Source organism: Eleutherodactylus coqui, chromosome 6, assembly GCF_035609145.1.
Source record: "Eleutherodactylus coqui strain aEleCoq1 chromosome 6, aEleCoq1.hap1, whole genome shotgun sequence".
In the NCBI taxonomy this organism is placed as follows: Eukaryota; Metazoa; Chordata; class Amphibia; order Anura; family Eleutherodactylidae; genus Eleutherodactylus; species Eleutherodactylus coqui.
Window position 1 is genome coordinate 190,465,383 of NC_089842.1, and position 24,341 is coordinate 190,489,723.

Here is a 24,341-nt window from a genome sequence, read left to right on the forward strand (position 1 = left end):
TCCGACAAATACAGCATGTCCGTCATCACAACAATGAAATTACCTATTTTCACCAGTATTTTAGTTTCAATGATTTTTATTGGTTGCGAAGACAGGTGTATTACATTGTAACTGTTTTTCAGCATACATATTGTTCATACAAAGGTACATTGCATTACATCTTAACTCTCTTTACCTTCCTGTTCCACAACTGTTTTTAAATAACAGGAGGGTAGGGAAGGAGGGTAGGGAGGGAGGGAGGGAGGGAGGGAGGGAGGCAAGGGAGAACTTGGGGCAAGGGGGAGAGAGGGAGGGAGAGAGAGAGAGGAGGAGTTTGGGTGCATTCCACTTCTCATCGTTCTAAACTTTTAGTCATTAAAGAGCCCTTATAGGGGAGAGGGTAGTTTCTTTGGTCCCTGTATCCTTTTTGTCTTTAATGCGGCTCCCATGGAATTGTTTTTTTTTAATTGCTTCAATCCAGGGTTGCCATGTTTCTTTAAACTTAGCCATTCTGTTTTGTTTTGTTGCAAAGATTTTTTCAAGTTTGCTATGTTCTATTAGTATTTTAGTGAGGTTGTTTGGGGAAGGAGGTTTGGAGGTTTTCCAGTTTCTGACAATCAATAACTTAACGCATAGTAACATGTGTGTTATGAATTTTCTGCAGTAAGGTGGGAGTTTATCTACTTCCAATAACAGGATTGCTGTTTGGGGTTTTAGTTTGATTTTGATTCCCCATAGTTTTTGAGCAATCGTGGGTATCGCGTACCATAAGGGGCGTAGGGCGGGATAGTCCCAGAATATATGCGTGAGAGATCCTTTTTCTTCACATCCTCTCCAGCATTTCCCCGAGTTCCCTGGAAACATCTGGGCCAGTCTCAGGGGGAAGTAGTACCACCTTGTTAATGTTTTCTGGTGGACTTCTAGTAGTTTAGCACTTAAGGTACATTTAAATGCCCAGTTGCAAATTTTTGTCCAATGGTCTAGATCGTAAGATATTTTAAGTTCTTTTTCCCAGTTTAATATATGCAATTTTTTTTTGTTTGTTCGGGTCCTCTTTCGCTTCTCCGTTATATATTTCGTACCATTGTTTCAGCTTATTTTTTGGGAGGTTCTGTGCGAGTAGTAAGTTGTGCAGGTGTGTCGGTAATGAGAGTGAAAGGTTTTTGTTATTTGTTAAGTAGCTTTTTATTTGCATATATTGAAGTAGATCTGAGTCGGTGAGTTTCGTGTTTTCGCAGAGTTTTTTGAACGGTGTCAATTTAGCGTCTTTCAAAATGTCTGATAGACAGTTGATTCCCTTTTGTTTCCAGGCCCTTAATGATGTGTTGGGAATGAGTATCTCCAGGGCCTCAATCGGTGTTGGTATATGTTTCCTAGGGGTGTGCTCTTTGGTGGTTTCTAGGGCGGTTAGCCAAGTTTCCATTGAGATTTTAATTGATGGATAGTTTGGAGCCTTTACATTTGGGTCGATTGCTGCTGCCAGCAGCATTGTGCGCAGGTCTTTCCCCTTGCTCAAATGTTTTTCTATAGCTGGCCAGCTGGAGTCTTGGGGTGTGCACCAAGCTCTTAGTTGTTGCGTAATTGTGGCTCTGTAATACGCTTCTATGTTGGGAACCCCCATTCCACCCCTTCCTCTGGAGGAATAGAGTATTGAGGCCGCCATTCTCGGCCTTTTTTTTCCCAAATAAATGATAGCATCTGTTTTTTTAATGCTTTTAAGAGGCTCTGGGGGATGGGTATAATCATTGTTCTGAATATGTATAGAATTTTTGGCAGGGCCATCATCTTATATAGCACTATCCTTCCCAGCCACGTAGGCTCTGTTTTGTCGTATTCATCTAATTTTTTTTGAAGGGAGTTAATTAGAGGGGTAAGGTTTATCAATGGCATCTTACTTAAAGGGGTTGTGAGTGTAAGGCCTAGGTACGGCACCTCCTCTGATTCCCATGAAAATGGGAATTCTGTTTGTATGAATTCCTTCGTACTTTTTAAAATATTTATTCCCATTATTTGGGATTTGTGGGCGTTAATTTTATAGTACGATACCCGGCCAAACTCGTCAATGTTTTTTGAGATTGCTCTCAAAGAAGAAATTGGGTGGGTCATTATTAACGCCACATCATCGGCAAATAGTCCGATCTTATGTTGGCGGTGAGAGACGGGGATTCCTTTAATCTCTGGATCCATTCTGATTCTTTCGGCAAAGGGTTTGATTGTTAGTACAAACAGTGTTATCCTGGACTTAATATGCTTTTGTTTGATTTTTCTGGCCATATAGCTGCTGAATTTATTGTTGTCTGTGTAGTAAGTGGTGTTATATGCTTTAATGTGTCTTTCGTGGTCCAACATTAGATGGTCTCTTATGTTTTGTCTAGCTTTCAGTAGGTTTTTATGTCTCTCTTCTGTCGAGTTTTGTTGTATGGCTAGTTCTAGGTCTCTTGATATTGTGTGAAGATCTGATAATTTTTTGGCTTTTTCTTTTTTATATCTAGATCCCTGCTGAATCATCAGTCCCCTTATTACTGTTTTGTGTGCGGACCAAAGTGTGAAAGGACTAATGTCAGGTGTGTCATTCATTGCAAAATACTCTTTTATAGCGGAACATATTTGGTTCTTATAGGGGTCAGCTCTCATCAAGTAGCTATTGTTTCTCCATATTTTGGGGAGAAATTCGGATTTTGAAAGTCCCAGGGTCAGAAATACAGGGGCGTGATCCGACCAAGACGTAGTTCCTATTGTAACCGTCTTTGTCCTTGGTAATAGAAATCAGTTAGGAACATATCTATTGTCGTGAAGATCTTATGTCTCATGGAATAGAAGGTGTATTCCCTCGAGTTCCCATTTACACATCTAAAGATGTCATAAAGTTCTTCTTTTATGGTCCATGGGGTTAGAGTGGGCGATTTAGATTTCCCCTTACTGTTAGTATCCAGTTCTTTGTCGGAGATTAAATTAAAATCACCACACAATAAGAGCTGGCCCCTTTGACATTTCCTAACTCTACGCATTAATTTGTTAAGGAAGTTCAGCTTATAGGCGTTTGGTGCGTAAATGTTGACCAAAGTCATCAAATATCCATTTATCTCACATATCAAAATTATATATCTGCCTTTTTCATCTATTACCGACTTATGCATTTTAAGTTGGATCGAGTCCTTGAACGCTATGAGGACTCCTGCTTTTTTTTTTTGTCTGTGTTAGACATGAATATTTCTGGGAACTTAGAATGGGAAAATTTAGGATGTTTCCCTTTTATAAAGTGAGTCTCTTGTAGACACAAGATGTCCGTATGTGTGTCTAATGCGTCTTTCCAAAGGGTGGCCCTTTTGTAGGGGGAGTTAAGCCCCTTAACGTTGAGGGACATCAGTTTTGTGGCCATTGTGTGGTGTTTTTACCTTGCTTTGTAGATTCGGGTATATTTACCGTCTTCTCATTCCCTCTGACAAGATGGCGAAGGGATTTCCTCTCAGATGCGTCTTCTTTTTTCTTTTGTGATGCTGCTTGTGTTGAAGTGGTTTCTTATGTGCTCCTCCATATTAGGGGGGGGTGGGAAGGGAATTGGGAAGAACCTAGATAAGTGGGAAAAAACAAACTTATAACAGTTAGTGTTTCGGCTGCCCTCTTTGGACGCATCGGCGTCCGCATGAGGGAGAATTTCCTTCTTGGGGGGAAAACTGTCCAGCCGTTGTGCGACCCGGCTAAGTTGGCGAGATCCTTGAAGAAGAGTGTAACTTGTAAAAGAAGATGGATGAAGAACCTTGATTTCAACTTTTTGAGGAAGAAAGGATGTCAGCTGTTAGGTTCAGCGGTTAGGTACTTTATTCCACTCAGTATTGAGGTGCGTAGGTTGGTTTTGGTTTTCTGTTGTAAGCCCCCATTTTTGCAGCAGTTGCTGGCCTTCTTCTGGCTTTTGGATAATGAGGGTCCTCTCGTTTCTTGTTATGATTAGTTTAGGTGGAAAGCCCCATTTGTATGGTATATTGTTCTCACGTAGTGTTTGTGTGATATTTCAGAATTTTCTCCTCATTTGTAAGGTAGCTTGAGAGAGATCTGTGAATAGCTTTATTTGTTCGTACGGCGCTGGAAGCTTCGGGTTCTTTCTTGCTGCATTTAATAGGGCTTCTTTCACACGGAAAAAATGGATTCTTATTATCACATCCCTAGGCAGATGGTTGGGAACCGATTTTGGGCGAGGAAGTCTGTGCGCCCTGTCGATAATTCTTTCTTCGTCTGTGGTGTTTGGTAGCGTAGTTTTTATTAATTTTTGAACATATTCTTTGAGTTCATGTTGCGTCACTGTTTCTGTTATTCCCCGGAGTTTTAAGTTATTTCGCCGGTTCCTGTCCTCCATATCCGCTACTTTGCTTTTGAGTGCTTCTACTTCTTCCTCGACGCTGTAGTGTGCGTCGATAAGGTCGTTATGGGAGGATGTGAACTCGGCAAACTTATTCTCTATATGGTCCACTCTTGTGCCTAGCTCTGCCAGAGAGGAGTTAAGTGTGGCTGAGACAGATTGTAGGTCTTTTTGTAGGGACTCCCTCAGAGCCATCACCATTTGCTTAATGAAGATCTCTGATGCTGCTTGCTCTGTGCAGCTCATGCTCTGAACAGGATCTTCAGTATCATCTGTATTTTGCCCTGGGTTAGGGAAATGTGTTTTGCTGCCCAGGGTTGTTAACTTGTGGAGTGTTGTGAGCAGTCAGCTCTACTATGTCCTGCTGATGCTGCCTCTGTAGCGCGGGAATCTTGCTCAGCGCAGGTATGTCGGGCGCCATCTTGTTAACCTCTGTTTGTGTCCCCGGAGCTTTTTTAGGGGATCCCTGATGAGGGGAAGCGGTGGGAGAACTCCTACCTTTGCTGCCCTGAAGGGTATTTCCCCTGGCTGTCGCTCCTACCGAGGTCTGCTGCTCCCGTCCGCCGGCGCCTCTCTCCTCTCCTTCTCCTTCATGTGAGCGTGCCGAGAAGAACGAGCTTAGCTGCTGCGGTCCCGTTTTTGCTCTTCTCCTTGCTGCCATGCCTGCTGTGTTCTCCAGTGAGCTTGTTTGCAAAGGCTCACTCTTCTGTATGCTTTAAGTTGCTTTTAAACAGCCGGGTCTCACGGAGCTCAGGGAGATGCGACTGCTCCGGTCTCCATCCAGGCCACGCCCCCCCATTTTCACCAGTATTTTAAAAGGAAATGCACTAACTAACATATGCAACATTTGCCACCCTCATACTTTAACCCATTAAGGTCTAGGCACAGTAACTTTTTGCCGCCTGGTCCTAGGCTTAAAGCAACGCCGATAATAAAATTACCGCGCCATTTTAAGCCTCCTGCTCTGCAATCAATCAGACGGAGAAAGCGGTAGGAGGCGTTTTTAACCCTTTCCGCCTTCGGCTTCCCCCAAGTACGTACTGAAAGTGGAAGGGAGTCTTCCACTCCGGGAGGCGGGGAGTCATGTGACCGCCTGGGTTCCCCTGCTACAGCAGAGCTGGAGGGTCATACTAGACCCTGGGCAGCTCTGCCAGTGACTGATGTCACTACAGAAGTTGCTTTCCCCTGTAACTGGGGCTCCTATGGATGCCCCAGCTACAGTGGGAAACTGTCAAAAAAAACCAAAAAAAAACCGAATGTCCCCCAGAGGTCTTATGATGTCATCGGGGACATAGATAGTAAAAAACATGATTACATAAGTAAATAAAAATTACAGAATACAACAATATATACATAAGAAAGAGAAGAACACAAAGCCAACTCCAACCAAAACAGTCGCCATATGCGCCCTGTAAACCAAAACCATACATACTATATATCAAAATGTCTGAAACAAATAGAGGAACCCAATCCCATACTTTAATTTAGCATAAATACACTAAATAAAAAATATCTATAAAGGTTAAAAAAATCATTTTTTTAGCATTTCACCCCTAATAAAACCCCCCAAAAAACCTGAAAAGATTGGCAGTGAAAAAGATATTTTTAAAATTGTCCTATATTTCACAGGAAAAAATGCAGTAAAAATAATTTTAGTAACTGAAAGAAACTAAAATAGGGCAGTAAAACCGCCACATGGGTAAAATCCCTAAAAAGTGTCTGGTTCATAATGTACAAAACAGCCTGGTCCTTAAGAGGTTAAATAAGGGACAAAATTGACACCAGTTATTTCACCGCATTAATTACTTCACCAATTTAACTCTTCACTCGTAATATTTTGAAAACTCCTATTTTAAGTAATGATTCAAATACTTAGGGAAAAAAACAGGCCCAACAATTAAGCTGTAGATGTCACTTGTTCTACTACACACATAAGTAAATTACTTGCTATGTAGAAATCTTACTTCTACCAAAACCAGTCATTTATCAGGTTAATGATACTGGACTGCTATTTTTGAACACTACTGTAAAGCAGGTGCACAAATAATAGAAGCAAAACACAAGTTCAGCACACATGGGTAGTAAAATCACAGCTTTATTATAGATCCGGCAAGTTAACTGTCACATCTGGCCCATCCCCCTTTTAACAGTATATATCCTGCTCCGGACCCCTCTCTATGAGCCAGGGAACTGCTGAAAAAAAAGTTGCTCTCCCTCTGGGGAACTCAAAACAATTCTGTATCCCATTCTAAAGGACTGGGCATAATGTCATTTATTGGACACTGCACATGAAGAGTGAGGCACTTGCATCCTTAAAAGTTGTTTGGAGATGGAACAACCCCTTTAATTCTGCATAGATTCTTGGGTAAGAAAATCAAAAGGCATATTCATTATTACACTCAGGATTACTCCCAGAGTAACCTGTGACCTCAGAGAGAATCATGTGACCTGTTGGTGTCTAGAGTGCTTGTGTTTCAGCAGATGCAATGATGAACAACCTGAGTGATGATCCCTCCCGAGCTACCTGTAGTTACACCTGAATTTCTACAAGAGTTAGGCTGAGTTAATCCTTCCACCCCTGCTAATAGATTCAGTGTAGTAATAATATGTAAAATCTAAACATTGCATATCCACATTACATAGTCATACTAGAACCGTCCGTTGTTAAAAAAAAAAAAGCAATTCCCTAAATTCACAATCAAATACAATTCATTCTCTTACAACTGTGGGAATTCTATACAAATATGCAACCTGCTGTGTTTTTAGATAATTGTATTAATTGAACCCTGACATTCAGAATCCAGCTTTGTTCTTATAAACTGTAGTGCAAGACTGGTGGGGGTCGTTTAGGGAAAAAGATGACCGTTATTCCCTTGGTGGTTCCCAAAAATAATTATATTAGAGAATTTCTATTTCTCGGTAATATCCTGTAGAATTAATGAAAAGCAAGCTGACATTTAAAGGGAAATGTATCTAGCGCGCTGCCACTTTAAGCGGATGTCAGGAATATGCAGGGCTCCTTTATCCAGCAGGTAAGAATTAATAGTGCATGCTGTGAGTGTTTAAAGCAGCTGCTTGTTTTCAATAATTCATGAGAGAGCTACAACAAACATCAGTGACAGCCGCGGCCAGAAGAGAAGGGGAGAGAGGGGCTCCTAGTATTCCGGGAGGGAGGGCAGCTAAAATTCGGGGAGCTAAATGTTCTCTGCTAATGTTACAAGCTTGGTGGAATCGATCTGACTGCTTTAGCAAGTCTTGTAATTTCTGCATTCCTTCCTCTAATAGCTGCGCTCTCGCAGGACCATAGTACTGCACAAGTTGCGATAATGACTGACTGATCTGATGCCATTATCACAAATACTTTACAAACAGCTGACGCGTTTTACGACTATCCATTTACAACTGGCCTGTATAGTCTAGCCCTGTAGACAAACTTGGCTGGTTTAAGTGCTCATGCCGGAGTTTGAGCTGTGAAATGAGCAACACTTAATTCGGCTGTCTGCAGCCAGGCAGCGCTCTCTCTGGCATGAGTAATGTGAGTGTATTAGTGGATTCAATGAGTCATACACCATGCATGCCACTGCTGTAAACCAGGCCATGCTGCAGTCCTGGCTTTCATCTTTTTTTAATCGCACGCTCTATTTTAGAAACACTGCAATCAAGTCGTAATCTGTTTCATAATAAAAGATGAATTGCTCATCTCCCATTTATTAAAAGCTGAAGGCCACACAGACGCACGGCAGGCTTACTTGTTTTCCATTGTGAGTGACTGATGATAGAATTGTCCTCAGTGTCTTGAAGCCCATTGCAATGTCCAGGAGGTGAGCAGCAAAGAAAAAGTTGTTGTAATGTCCAAGAATCGACATGGTTGTGTACCAGGCGAGGTAAAGGAAGGACTGTACAAGAAAAAAGCAAGGTTTAGGTTATCTTATAATGTAGATCTACCCCACCATACAGTAGAAGGAAGATACATACGTTGTCTGTAAAGACCACTCCAAGCTTCCAGATGTGATACTTCATATCGATAGAACTCAACCTGCACATAACAAACAATATGTTACTGAGATATAATGGTTTTCTTGGAACGTTATGCTTTATAAAAAAATAATAAAAATGTGGCGATATTATTGTTATCTTAAAACCACTTTAGATGCTCTGTACATGGGTTATGGTGTCAAACAAATGGCTGAATGTAATATTTTTATATCTGACCCTTTGAGTGTAAGACCTCATATACACAGTGTGCATGGACCTTGTACAGCGGTACACAAAGTCCTACTTTGGACTTGTTAACACTCTATATGCTGCGTGCCGCCTCCATGGGGAACCATATTCAACCCTAGACGAAATGATTGTATGGCTGACTGCTGTCTCTTGTATATGGCAAGCTTAGACCTCATGCGCATGACTGGATTGTAGGGCACCCTTGGAGCCTTTAATGTACCTCCCAATGCCTCCAGCTTTATACCGAAGCTTTTTATCTGTATACAAATCTAATTGAAATAGAAATGCTCCATCACATGCCATATTATGGAGTATGGCTCACATGACATTGCTATAGCTTGGTAGTATGGAGTTCTGCGGTTTGCAAGAGGGCTTAAGATATGTCCACCTAGGGCAGCAGCCAAGTGGATGAGATTTTATGCTATGGGGAAAAAAAAAACTATTACATATTTAAAATTCAGAGCATGTCAATTTATGGATGTGGATTTTCACTGCAGAATGCAACCCTTTCACTGAGTGGGGTAAAACCACAGCAAATTTGCATATGTTAAGATTTGGCAAGAATTTTGCCATGGAATTGCAATAAAATCCAGAGTGGAAAATCCATTCATGTGTGGCTGTAATCTTTGTGTGCAAGATTAAAGGGGATGGCGCTCAAAGGAACCACAAACCTTAGTTTTAATATTTTTTGCCTGGTGGAAACTTTTTGGCTCTTTACTGTGCCGCATCCATCCAATCCCGGATGCATAGTTGGCTGCTAGGTTCATCGCGAAACAAACTGCAGATCTGCTTATTGGCTGCCTTCTTTTTGGGATGTGTTGCTAAGATATTATTATTTTGTGTAGTGTTCCATGGTGTAACGATTGGGGGGATGCACTGGATATTTGGGTTTTGCCATTTTGGCACAGACTGGAGAGCTTGAGCCAGATGTTCCATTCTCTGGACTTCTGGTTTCTGTGCTGGATTGCTTGGAAGTGTGGAGTAAGCAGTAAATGGAATTGGAAGGGAACCACGTTTTTATATAAATAGAGGGCAACATTATTTTCTCCTGATATATTGGGGCAGATTTACTAATACTATCAAATAGTTAGACAATGCAAACTTAGGCTAGACAGTCTTTAAATGCGCCAGATTTACAGGTATTCATAATTAGGAGTTTTCCTTGATGTCTGTAATCATTATGATCACTGCAGGGGACGGGAGAAAATAAAAGGCCGCTCACTTCAACAGATGAAAAGTTCACTTTTAAATGATATGGAGATTTCTTTCTCGAATGTCACCTCAAGGTCAACATTATGCAAACCGTTTAAATGTGTCTGATCCCAAGGCTAATGACTATATGTAAATTAGAGGCATATGTACATTGTGAGCTGGATGGACTCTGACAGCAGCCAATATGTATGAGGAGCTATACTCACTTTGAACTAACGAGTAATAAAGACTTGTTTATCAAATAAGGTGCAGCATCAACAAACACCACAATGTAATAAAAAGAAGCTGCGGCACTTCTTATTAAGACTGTATACTACACAACTTACCAAGACACCAGTGAACCCTCTTCTATTTTGGTCTTTTCCACCGGGCTGAAGTCCAAAGCATTTTTGTCAAGTCCCAGGAGTTCAGCAATCCTGTCAGCTCCATATAAGTCTCCATATTTATTGATAACCTAAGTCATAAAAGAGATCATATAAATCCCCTCAGAGAACACCACCAATGAGTTTTGTGTATGCAGAGATCAACCTGGATAGATGGCTTTGGTTTAAAGCCAAATGAGTGTGGATATATTTACAACTAACCTTTCCCAGTGAAGGTCATTTCGTCCCACAGACCACAAGCACTGCAATTAGCCAAACCAGTTAGGAGTGGGACTATATATAGTGCTCCATGCAAGGGGGCCTACCCTCCTCACTAATTAACCGCAAGGTATGGAACAAAGCCCTGCTTGGTTTTCAGCTCTGAAGGGTTCCCTTAAAGGGGTTGTCTCACGAAAGCAAGTGGGGTTCAGCACTTCTGTATGGCCATATTAATGCACTTTGTAATATACATCGTGCATTAAATATGAGCCATACAGAAGTTATTCACTTACCTGCTCCGTTGCTAGTGTCCCCGTCTCCATGGCTCCGTCTAATTTCGCTTTCTTCTGGCGTTTTTAGACGCGCTTGCGCTGTGCGGTCTTCTTCCTAGTGAATGGGGCCGCTCATGCTGGAGAGCTGGTCATCGTAGCTCCGCCCCATCACATGTGCCGATTCCAGCCAATCAGGAGGCTGGAACGGCAATGGACCGCACAGAGCCCACGGTGCACCATGGGAGAAGACCCGCGGTGCATCGTGGGTGAAGATCCCGGCGGCCATCTTGGTGAAGGAAGAAGTAGGAAGAAGGAAGACGTCGCAGAGCGGGGATTCGGGTAAGTAATATATATATATATTTTTTTTAACACATCCCTTGGGGTTGTCCTGCGCCGAACGGGGGGGCCTATGGAAAAAAAAAAACCGTTTCGGCGCGAGACAACCCCTTTAATGGGTCATTTTTGACAGGACGACTGTGGGGCACTTAAAGGGGTTGTTAAAATGACTTCCCCGTGGCGGAAACATAAAGAGCCGATATTTCTCCCTGCCCTAACTCATCCTCCGCGGGAGGCGCCATGTCTCCCTAGTGACGTAATACCTTAGCCATCTCTAATGCCTTAGCAATGGTTTATAGGACATTACAAGCTGACCGCAGCCTGTAAACAATATGTCGCAAGGAGTCCCAGAGTCGCCGCTGGGGCACAAGCAGGATCGAGGAGAGGCGAATCTCAGCTCATGCTTACGTGGAAGTTGTTTTAACATAAAAGTATTAACTCGGACAACTCCTTTCAAGGCATTATTCAAGTTATTTTTTATATAGTTTTTGTGCGCGAAACTAGCTAAAATGAATACACTTCTTGTGCTGCTGTACCGCTGCTCCAGCCCCACAGCATCTGACAGGTGATCTCTCCAGGTGAGAAGACCCAGTGATCTCTATAAATCTATCACGCAGACTTCTAATGTAGAAGCCTGGGATGTCAGAGATGATGTTCCTATCCAGCCTCCCAAGTGACTGCTGCCGCTGAAGTGAACAGAAGACCAAAGTAGCGGTGGTGGAGCAGCAGCAAAAGGTAAGTATGTATGGTTTTTTTTGTTTCTTTTTACACAATTTGTCCGCCGCTACTAGCAGCGATATTTAATTTGGAAAACCCCTTTAAATCCTCGACAGTCGTGCCAAAGATGATCTTTCAGTGAATGGAGACGGAGTGCACCGAAATCATTCCAGCCTCCTATCTTCATTCACAGTAAGCAGGCGGTCGTCCGTAGATGAACAGTTGCCTGTTTACACGGGCCGATTGTCGTTTGATTTTTATGCCTAGCAAAGCTGAATGACAAACAATAAGCAAATGAATTCTCATTCATCATGCAGTCGCTGGCAGCATTTACACTGAATGAAATCATTCAGTTTTGCACGATCAAGCGAGAACCTGAATGATATAATTGTTCAGTGTAAAAGGGCCCTAAGGTAGACTTGGGGGGTGTCATCTTTAGCCGGAGATTTTCTACGAAGCTTAAGGTAATGTGGTCTTCCCTTCACTTAAAATCAGAGCAATTAAGGAATTCCCAGACTCTTCAATTTAGTCACATCTTTGAATTGTTTCCCTCTTTAGGGCAGGTTCAATCCCTGACACAATGCGGTGTGTAGAGAGGTAAATATTGGTTGTTCTTTCACACCGATGACTGAACAAGAGCATAAAACAAGGAATCCGGAGAGAGGAACAATTAAAAAGTAATATATTTCAGTCACCATTTCAAAACTGAAGCTTTAAGTCAGATGAAAGCTTATTAGGGATGCCGGCGTGCATTATTAGCTTAAAACACAGTACACAGAAAGACTCCAGGGATTTACAGAAGAGCAGTTACAACAAAAATGACACTATGCAAAGCAAACATGCGGCTAAATTACAAAGGGAGAGAGTGGAAGTGAAGATCTTCATGCTGACGCTCAGTAGATAGCTCTAATTGCAGATATTAATTTCAGTCACTCAGAGAAAACATTTCATTTACACAAGAGAATTCACATTTAAAACTGGAAGATGATCTGTAGTAAAGGCTTTTTGAACAAAGAAAATCGACAGAAATATTTAAGGCACACAACTGGTTAGGCTCTGTTCATACTAAAGTCATGGCTTCCATTTATATGACAGCTCTCTACTAATCCTGATGGATCACATTGATGTATATTGGCAGTTTCTGTGGACGACTTACCCCAGACTGCACTATTCTGGTCATGAAAATAAGGGTGAATTTACCCTTATAGGGACACTGAGCCTCATTGCAACCAGCCTCTAGCACAGATGAGATAAGGAAAGATCGGGTCTGATGGGCAGTCCATTATTATTGTATACAGGTTCTTTTTTTTTATAGGAGGCCTATAATGTCCAATCATGCTAAGATGGCTCAGGAATAAAGCATCCATCATAGATTTGGCTTTACAGCAGATATGTCACCCACAAATGTCTAATAGCCAAGCAAACTTGTCACTGTACTCTGGTGACAGATGTGCTTTTTTATGCAGATCATCCTATAGTATGAGCAATTGGTTAAATACTGTGGTGATATAAATCTTATTATTCTCTCTAATATATTATAAGCATACTAGCCAAATGTCTCTTAGAAATGTCCATGGAGCTTTCAAAAGAGAGGAGAAATCCCTGAAGAGTTAGCAAGTTTCCAGGGCAGAGGATGAGCACACGGTCCCTGCTTGCAGCATGGTGGACAGCATGTACATCCTCCTTCCTGCTCCACTGTGTCTACACTCAGGTTCTGAAGCGCCGGACACAAAGCTATAGCAAGGAAGATGCAAACCCTGATGGTTGGGCGCCTTGCTGTATGAAAGATCAGGGAAAACTGTGAGGAAGCAGATAATTAAAGTCATATATTAACCAGTGCAGTCAAAAAATAGGGAAGGCGGGCATAACATAAATGAGGGCCAGAAATGGGGCTTATGCCTGCTTCACACTCGTGATAGGCAATCTTCCGATGCAAGAGTGAATTCAATGAATGGCTAAGAGCTGCCTGTTATTGGCTGAGCACTGTGACCAATCACAGACAGTGCTCAGCCAATCACAGAAAGCGGTGTGACCAATCACAGCCAGTCAAGACAGAAGACGACTGCCGTGAACGGAGAGAAGAGCCGGACAGCTTGTCGAGGTGAGAAAATAAAATAAAAAAAAAAAAAAAAAATTTCTTTAAATTATTTAACAGCGTGGGATGATTTTCAGGGAAGGGCTTATATTTCAACCCCTCCCCCAAAAATCATTGCTCCAGGACATGCCTTCATTCCATTGCTTTCAATGGAGCAGCAGCACCGGCTCCATTGAATGCAATGGAATAGCATCGTGGACCTCTGCCACAGCTGTGGCAGAGGATTCCTTCATCCTCTGCCATAGCTGCGGCAGAGGTTGGCGATGCTATCCTATTGCTTTCAATGGGGCTGGCGCTACTGCCATCGGCCCCACTGAAAACAACGAGCAATAGTGCAGATTTTTCTTAGCACTGCGAGAGTTGAGTTAAGACATCGCAAATGAGAATGAAACTATTAAAAATCACTGCTTTCATTATCATGCGTTTTCACTCACACTCACATCGCAAGAATGCCTATCGCCAGTGTAAAGCCGGCCTTAATACTATGGGGCTTTTTAGTGTGTGGGGGGAAAGGAAGTGCAAATGGGGGCATTTAAATTGGGGCGACAAATAGGGGCTTTTTAGTGGAGGTGGTGAGACAAATGGGGGTTTATTACGGTGAGGCCACAAAGTGGGGAAATTATTACTTGTAGGGATTTGGATATAGTGTCAAGATGGGGAGAGTGTGTAGAGACATATCATAGGTGGAGAAGTTATTATGACCATTTGGGCTTGGATATAGAAGAAAGGGGAAAATGGACAAGTTTAATCAGAGAAGACCTGTGGTCACTGGAGGTAACTGCATTGTAATCACTATCACAGTGTAAACCTGACTATTATTATCTGGTGACTGCATTATTTAGGGCTCATGTCCACGGGCAAAATATGATTTAAGATCCGCAGCGGATCTCCCGCATGCGGATCCGCATCTCATAGGGATGCATTGACCACCCGCGGGTAGATAAATACCCGCGGATCGTCAATAAAAGGGATTTTAAAAAAAATGGAGCATGGAAAAATCCGGACCATGCTCCATTTTCGTACGGGTCTCCCGCGGGGACGGCTCCCGCGGGCTTCTATTGAAGCCTATGGAAGCCGTCCGGATCCGCGGGAGACCTAAAATAGGAATTTAAAGTATTTACCATCCGTAGCGGACCGGGAAGGTCTCCTCTTCCTCACGGCCGCATCTTCCTTGCTTCGGCTCGGCGGATGTGCCCGGCGCATGCGCGCGGCACGTCGACGACGTGCCGGCGACGTGCCGGCGGCGTCAGGAATTCATCCGCCGGCCGAAAAAGAAGATCCGGCCGTGAGGAACAGCTGACCTTCCCCGCCCGCGCCGGATAGGTAAATGCTTTTAAATTGCTATTTTCGGCGCTCATGTCCGCGGGGCAGGAGGGACCCGCTGCAGATTCTACATGGAGAATCTGCAGCGGATCTTATTTTCCCCGTGGACATGAGGCCTTAGATGTATACCAGAACTGAGCCATTGTATCTAAAGTTGTTGTGTGCTTTCTCTGATATATTTGTGTGTTTATAGGTTTCTTTTTTTTCTAGGGAGGGGGCAAAGCATATGCCCCTGATTTTAGGACTCTAGCAACATCTCCGTCTATCACTATGAAAATGTTATCCAATCTGCCAGCATCATGATATGAGAGAGGAGGATCAACGGAGCAGATTAATGGGAAAGTTAGATTTGTGGGAAAATATTTAGTATAGCTTGGAACTTCTTGATAGAAATCCCTGCTCTTTCTCTGCTTAGGAGTCTAGTGGGCAGTCCTAATCCATGATGGACAGGCCTCTTTGTAGGAGTGTGCATACAATGAGCGCTATAAATCACTGCTAGGACTGGGCACTTAAACCTGGAAAGAGCAAGGATTTACATCAATAAGTTCTACTAAATCTTTTCCCAAAAATTTACAATATATATCAATCTGTTCAATTCCTCCTGCTCCATAACATGATGCTGGCAGATCTGACTGCATGTTGAATGTAACAGGTTCCTTTACGAGACCCAGTAATGCATCCAAGAGCTATGGCAGATCCAAGGTCGGCGGCTATGAAGACTTAAGCAGGGAGCAACTGTAGTTTTGTGAACTTTTAGTTACACCCCTGAATGCAAACTAAAGAAAACATCGCAGCTGGCCAAACCAGCGATCTGTAAGTGAGTCAGACGCTGTCACAGCAATCAGCTGTTTTCTTACAGCGGTGCTCTGTCTGACAGGAATACAGCTGATTGCTGTGACAAATTTCTAGCAGACATACTGATCGCTGTAGGACTGTGGCGTGTAAAATAGGCAGTGTAGCCTGCATTGTGCCGCTCTCTCGATTCTACTGGAAACTAATTACTAAAAGCTGGCAGGGATGAATACAAGCAGTAATGTTAATATCTTATTTCAATGCAAATGGCCTGAAATACCAGATTTTCCATAGATACCATATGACTTGGTAGACACTGCTGTCCACATTCACCATCTACAATCCCCATCTTAATAAGAACGACACATTAACCAGCATTCAAGTATGTTCACACTTTCCAGCGTAGTTCTGCTCAAAGGTTGTAAGCAGCATTTTATACAGCAAATTCACCTAATGCTCAATTGGGAGTTACCATCTCTGCCATAGGACTTAATATCCATGGAAACTTAGCTACTGGATGTTTCACTCTGATTAAAATGTGGAATTGCTCAGACAACTGAAAGAAAATAAGCCTGCATGCCTGAGATCCAGCATCTAAGCCCCGACACAATGCTTCTGGTGCGAGGGTTAATGTATCACCGCTCAGAGTAACATTATGCAGTATTTAGAGGAGTGACAGCATACAAAAGGTAACTAACAATACAAAGGAATGATGTTAGCGCAGCAGCAATCCAACTCTTCCCATGCTTGATATTATACTAGACACCTATAAAAATATAATGATGCAAAATACGGGTACTCATGCAAGTGCACTCGGGATTAACAGCTTACCTTCCTTTTGACAAATTTATCCCAGTAATTATTAGGAAAAGACCTGCAAACAGATTAATAAAATGTCACATTAGTCAGGCCACCTGCAGCTCAGCATTACGATGAAGTGATAAAATACATCCACGTGATGTATATGTAAATGACAGACGTCTCCGTGACAGCCGCAGGTCCCAGGAGAGCTGCACGGCTGTCAGTCATTACAGTGCAATATCCAAGTGCTGCAGGGAAATGTGGCAGCAGCAAAAACCGCACATAGAACTCCAAATGTTCACCAATCTACAGATCATCTTCATGGTCGCAGCTTTCCTGTACGGAAATTTGGCAGGTGACCCCGCTGTGCAGCAGAAAATAAAGTGAGCAAGTTTTCTGTGGATCAGTTTGTGAGACTCCACATTAAAATGGGAAAATCAAGCAATCCGTGGTAGACAAGCTAGGGACAGTATTTCACTGCCAACCTTGCAGGGTTTTCGTGTGTAAGAATTCTGTTGCACCATGCTAATGGAAGGGTCAGAATTTGGTGCAAGCAGCATGAATTGATGAGCCCTTCCTGTTAGCTGTTCAGAACATGTCAGTAATTTGTGGCAAATGCAAGAAGTGACGCATGACGAACAGCTGTTGTTCTTAAGGCCAGAGCAGGTCCAATGCACTACTAAATGCGCGTCTCTAAGGTTGTTTTCACACAGTTGCCCATTGCGAGATGCACAAATCTCACACAAATATGAACCCCATTCTTTTGAATGGGGTCATACATATGAGCAATTTTTTTTCCAGCAAATAGCGGCACATCCTATCGTAGGGCGATGTGATGTAAGGGCACGTCCATTGTTTTCAATAGAGCTAGAGGCAGCAGGGCACCACATGCTATGTGCACGCAGTGCGCTGCGATGTTTCCCTTTTTGAAACAATGGAGGATTGCTACTTCCCCGAAAGGGATGCAAGGCGATTTTAAGATGAAATCGCAAGGTGGTGACTCACAGCCCGATATCGCACTCGCCCGCTTGAAGTTAGCCTAATAAAGTGGCCATTCAGTGTGAGTCATACACATTTTCATTCAGTTGCTGAGATTTCTATTATCTTTACATCCACATTCTCAATTCCTGAAAATGGCTTTGTCTCATATCTTCCCTTCTCTGCAGATTGTCCTCTGAGGTGAAGGGCTACAGAACATATTAAAGATTTATTCCTACCATGAAGAATTCCTAATTTCCCATCACATTACTGCATATTCCTCTCTGGTGGCTCACCTCTGTAACAATCACACACTAGCAGCTGCAGAGAGAATGTGTGTTGTGTTCCTCCAATAGTCACTGACCAAGCCAGAAAATTGTCTGTTTACTATGCTGACATTTTATCTTGTGTTTGTCAAATATGGGGATCCTTCACAAATGAACAGAAGTTGACTTTTTTTTTTTTTTTGGCTAAGGAGGTTGCACCAGAATCATCTTTTATCCCTAATATAGGATATCTATTCTGGAACAACTCTTTTAAAGCTCTGTTCAGAAATGCAACACATCCTATTATTGTAAATGGGACTGTCGAGTGCCATTCGTGTCTGTCTAAGCCAGGGATGGATCGTTCATATGACAAAGTGCTGTAAGGTTCACAGAATATAATTGTGCTTTCTTAATATGGCAACTTTTTTACCCTGGGGGAACTAAACTAAAGACCCTTCTCAGGAAGCCTCTGCTCCTATGGCCCCCTGTACACGGGCGGGACTTCCCGCATAATTTCCGCCCGTGGCCGCTGCCATAGGATTGCATTAGAAAACGCAATCCTAGGCAGATGGGCGTGATTTGTCCGCGTGAAATCACACACGGAAAACAAATTGCAGCATGTCCTATTTCACAGAAATGTCAGTTGTGACTGGCCAGCTCCTCTCTGCGCAAGCGCCGTCTGTCCAGCAGCCGGAACACATCAGAGAGAAGAGGAGACGCCGGGAGCGGGTGAGCCGCAGGGTTGTGCAGGGGCACGGGACGGCATCCCGCTGTGAGAATTTTCGCTGCAGGATCCAACCCAGCCATCTGCAGGCAGCCGTATCTCAGAGAAACGTACTGTAGGGCAGGTCAATGCAACTTTTTTCTAGCCAAGACTTTTTAAAACTCTGGTTAGGACATACTAGGCGTTCTTTATAGGCCATAATGACTAATTATTTGATTCTGCTGTTTGTTGGGTAGAGGCCTGAAATGTTGAAAAGAGTGCATAGACGTGCTACTAATGAAATAACTTCTGATTGCTGTGCTTTGGGACACATCAGTACAACATCCGCTAATAGTCAGTATATCCTGCCGTAATTTAAAATATTTCCATGGTATTGGGTTAGACAAGCGGTAAGAGACTCTCCACAGCTTGAAGGTTTTTTTCTTTTCTGAGATTCCAACTTGGATTTCTGATGGCTCTATGTAGCACTCTATTGCTATACATCTCTTAATGCTACATGAAATATACATTTCAGCTGATGTAGCAGCATGCAATCTGTTCTTTAACTTAAAAGGGGCATTAGGGTTGTGAAGCAAATTTTCAAAAATTCCAGATATGAAAAGTGTTTCCGCCATGTTTATGCACAGCTGGTGAGGAGTATAAATCGTGCAGCCATTACTTTCTCATCCTGTCTCTCTTTCTGATGTTTCCCTCCATCGCTATTTTCCAAGAGGGCCGCCGCGTCCCTGCTGTCATTCAGCTTTAAGCTACATTTCACACAGTTCCTTACTCTGCACTTTCTACCTATGCATATCCCCACTAAGCGCTGCCCTGCTACTGGTCAGCTATCCGGGCCAGAGATTGATTAGCATTCATTTGACAGCAATTTTGCGTAAGTGGAATACCTCTTTATATCTACCTGCACTTAACGTAAAGATGCTTTGCTGATCTCATACTATGCTGTTGTTAGCCGTTTAGTCATTCATTACCCTAAAGGCGAGCTCCCTCCATGTTTTTCAGTTATCATACTATGAGCGCTGAATTAACCTTCCGTCAGTCATAGTATCAAAGCCCACCACTTCGGGCGCAATGTGCATGACAGGCACATGTTTTAATAAAGACAATTAAAACCTGAATTGTTAATTCAATCTGAAACTAATCAACCACATTTTGAGGGATTTTTCAAGAGGAAAAATCCAAATAAAAAAACGAATTAACTAATTGTAAGTAAGGACTCCTGCACACTGCAGAGTTGGGTTCCGCCCATGGAATACCACAGAGGAATCCGGTCCAGGAAGCAGTAGCGTCCACGCAACCCTGTTGCTTTCTCGCCGTCGGACATGCACTGTACAGTTTTGTTTATTTTTCACTCTTTCCGCGTCATCGCCTAGCGATGAGGCAGGATCTCCGACCTTTCTGCAATGTCATTGCGGAAGGGCGGCAGATCTGACTGTTTCCATTGATGTCAATGGCAGCCGTCCATGCGGAATCTGTGAAAAAATGGAGCATGCTGCGATTTTTCCTCCGCTTGCGGAAACCGCAATTGTAGCGGAAGAATTGATTTTGCATTGCATGCTATGGGCGCTATTTGCTGCTGATCCGCGGTGCGGACACCTGCCTGTTGATTCTGCAGCAAATATCTAGCCATGGGCAGGAGCCCTAAATCTGAAACTCAATACCAAATACCATTGTCATGTAAAAAAAAAAATTTAAGTTAAGAAAACGGTCAGAACAAAACTCAAATAACTTCTCTTGGGAAAGACAGAGAGCAAACTGATGAACAGAAACCGCAAGTAAAAAGGGACAACTATTAGACGCAACATTCACCAACACTGCCTAGCGTGGGAAAACTAAACTAAAATGGGAGCGCTGTGCCTGACAGATTGGTTGTGCCTGACCGAACGTTACAGACATAGCTCTGCCACACCTGTAACTCCAACATAGACTAGATTAATTGAATAGAAGCTGGATTACTTACGGCGTATTTATAACAAGACGATCCCATTGCCCTTTAATGTCATCATCAGAGGGTTGCTCTGTGATATACAGACCATCAAACTCTACATTACGAGCAATTTCCTTCTCCCGTTTAAATACCACCAGAGGAACCTTTGGGGAGAAAGAGAAGGATGAGTATGATTAACATCTAGGTAACTGCATTATCAATTCACACCTTCTACAGGAAACAGATAGGAATGAATGGCCACATCCTTCACCATAGTGACCTCCCAGCACGACGTGTACAAGAGATTCTGTTCTGTGCGTTCCGTTCTCACATTCTCTGGAGGAACAAACAGGTTTTGATTGCAAACAAATCCCCATGTATGTGCTGGTGTTCACACATTAATAATCCACTCTGTCCTTCAGATATAAAGAAGAAAACTTTCTCTCTAGGGATTATATGTGTTGAAAGCGCAAAATGTCAACAATAACGAGCAATATTAAGCTGCAGGTGTTGTTATCTCACCCTTATATGACCCAGTTCTCATCCAGTCCTATCAGAGTATATATGGTAATTACACTTCTTATCTTTGATAAATGGACCATGAAATACAATGATAAAGAGTGTAACAAACACTACATTGTGCTTTGCATATCAATCATGCAGTACACCCTCCAAAGCAATTATAGTTTAAAGTGCCAGGAGTCCTATGTGGGATAATTGTGGTAAAGAAAAAGCACAGTCACAGTATACGGTATTATTGTATCTTGTCACCACCCGAAAGTACTGGTGGAGACAAGATTGACAGGGGGTTGACGCTCCCTGTTAATGATTGCCCAGCAGCTGGCTCCTCTTCCTCAGGCTCGCAGGTCCTAGCAGTGAGTGAGAAAGTTTGTGGCCTGCGCGTCGGGAAAGAGAATTAGCACCTGGAATCATTGTCGCTGGTCACAGCTGCAGCAGTAGAGGAGGCAGGGGAGCAGTTGCAGACACTGGGCTCGCTTCCGGCGACTGTCCTCTCCCACCTCCGCTCCCCGCTGTCACTACCCCCTTTACTAGGCACGCTGTGGCCGGCTGTCGTCTCGCACTTGTGCTTCCCACTGAAACTGGGACCTTTCGCAGGACTGCTCCTGTGGGCTGTCCTCTCGCACCTCCGGTCCCCGCTGTCACTCTCCCCTGCCGCCGGCTGTTCTCTCCCACCAGCGATCTTCTTAGCAGCCCCACTGTCAGTCTGCCCTGGTGCTGCCGCTGGCATACACAGGTGGGGGCTAAGGAGGGAGCGCACCACAGGGAGGCTTCTGTGAAGGGGTGTAGCTGAGCTCTGCTACATCAGTGTTCCCCTGTCACAGCAGCATAGGCATTGATTTTGGGCTGCCCTCCAGGGTTAGGGTTACTTTTCCTGATAGGCTTAGATTATTCGCTGTACATGCTTCCATGAAGCATGTACAGCGAATAATCTAAGCCTAACAGGAAAAATTACCCTAACCCTGCAGGGCAGCCACAACTCAATACAGACGCTGCTAGGACCTTCAGGAACTCAGCCAATCAGGAGCTAGGGGCATGACAAGGGCATTCCTGCATCCAAGACCTGTCAAATCCCCAGCTTCCTGGTAGTGACAAGATACAATAATAGCACAGTATATTGCTGGACACCAGTGGAGCCAACATAACATAGGTGCTCTATAGGCACAGAGGAAATAGAAAGCGGGGATGAGGAGAAAACATGGACTTTTCCTATACCTGTAGATAGTGAGCAAGGGACCATGTTAATGATCACCCTACTCACAATTACTGGTGGACTGTGAGCCATATTAGTAAAGCATTTGTTGGGACAATATGGCTAGAGCAGCATGATGTTGGCCACGCACCCAATGATTCCACTGTAGCTGTGCAACATCGCAACATATTAGAAGCCAATGAGGTTATGTTGCAGCTCGCAAGTTTTTGCAATTCACAGGTCACAAGCAACTTCCAATCTGCAACATGACCAGATTGGCTTCTATTGTGTTGCAATTTTGCAGAGCTAGATTATTATCTTGGCTGCACAACCTGTGTCATAGTCAGCCCAATAGAGAGGAGCATCATAATCCCCTCGTTTAACAAATTAGCAGACCACAGCAGTCACCACAGTGGGGGAGATTTATATACCTAAATGCACCAGAATTCTCAACCAGTGTAGGTCTTGTGCTAGATTTATGGGTTTTAGATATTTTTTGCGCCTCACTAGGCAGTTCTTAAAGTTTAAAAAAGGGAGCGTGGCTTAGAGAGATCTTTAAATGTCACAGAATTTTGGTCTAAAGTAAGCGAATCAAGAGCTGGTGTAAGAAAAAGGTGTGACATATCTCGGAGGTTGCGTGAAATCTATTACAGTGTGTGCTACTTGGGCCACTGTGATAAACTTGACATATCTTTTGCCTGCCTCCTCCAGTTTAGGGTATGTTCACATTGTAGAATCTGACACAGATTTTTCCTTTTGGATTCTGCCTCTAAAACTGCAGCAGAAATCCATAACCAAGCCTCATAATTCTGCCACGGATTCACATATGGATTTAGCCCTGTCAATGGCGGTTTCTGTGCGGATTAGTGTGAAGTGGTGACATATTGTTCTTGCACTACAGCCGTCACACGTCAGTATCTTTCCATGGGAAGCTTGACATATCTGCCATTTTACTTTCATATTAAACTATTCTAACTATTATAAAGCATATGGTATTTTATCATGGTGCAAATTGGACCGTAGGCGGCATTACTGACATTTGCTTGTTAATAAGTGGTGCATGGATTGCAACTGAATGCTGCCAGTTAAGACTCTCCAGTGGATACAAATCGGGAATATGTCAGTTTTTGAATCGGGGTAAACACCAGCAATACTGGAAATCGATGTTATAGTCTCAAGGTTATTCCAAGGTTATTTCAATGTTCCTAGATCATTTAACTAGCAGATAATAAAGCTATAGGTCAATGCAAAGGATAATCCTCTACACCTAACCATACATTGAAGGCTGACTGTTCAGAGAATAGGTCACTGTATATATACAGAGTCCAATATTCTGTAGTGTGACAAGATTTCGGTCATCCAATCTGAATGCTGCATACCTTAAGACAGTAGTATCCAATAACACAAAGGAAAGAGATAATGGTGTGAATAATAGCCAAGATCCGCAGTGTTGGAGCCATGTAACCGGTGTTTTCCTGCAGGACAAAATAAACAGCCCCTTCTTCTGCCTCTTCCTCATCTTCTTGGTAGGTGTTCCATATGTTGGACTCATTATCAGAATCTTCAGTTGAGGGTTCCTCTGTGACCTAGGAAAACATATGATGTATCATAAGAAAACTTGTAAATTGGTATTGGATAGGCATAAGCGCATTATTAAACTAGCCATACTGCGGTCCTCTTATAGAAGTGCTGTATATCAAGGCTAAAGCAATATTCACATGGTTTACATTGCCAACATGCTAACGAGACAAATTAAGCTTTTCTTATGCTAACATTTCCCGAGACATTTATCTATTTCTTATGATTTCCAGACAAGGTCTGTACAAATTTCAGTACACAGAAACTACAAATACATTTTGTCTTTTCACTGTTTAACCTTCCTACCACATAGACGGCAGCAGAGCAACATAATGAGCAGCTTGTGGGCTGAGTGAGGCACAAGAAAGCATAGTGGAGCTACAGTATGATACTGACGATGAAAGCTTGTCTTGAGAAGAGACACTGAGAGTCTGTCTTCAAAGAAAGTCTTCCTCATAAGAGGACAATAGAGCC

The 24,341-nt window shown here is 43.0% G+C and overlaps 1 protein-coding gene across 1 annotated transcript in view; it reads right to left on the reverse strand.

Annotated features, from left to right (window-relative positions):
• The window catches only part of RYR3 (ryanodine receptor 3), a 680,585-nt gene that overhangs the window by 17,823 nt on the left and 638,421 nt on the right, over positions 1-24,341 (reverse strand). Inside the window, exons 92-97 of the mRNA XM_066572425.1 lie at positions 23,669-23,875; positions 20,612-20,742; positions 16,717-16,759; positions 10,096-10,223; positions 8,309-8,369; positions 8,083-8,229 (exon numbers count right to left, since the gene is read on the reverse strand). Of these exons, the coding sequence (XP_066428522.1) occupies positions 8,083-8,229; positions 8,309-8,369; positions 10,096-10,223; positions 16,717-16,759; positions 20,612-20,742; positions 23,669-23,875 (717 nt within the window). The remainder of the gene's footprint in view (positions 1-8,082; positions 8,230-8,308; positions 8,370-10,095; positions 10,224-16,716; positions 16,760-20,611; positions 20,743-23,668; positions 23,876-24,341) is intronic.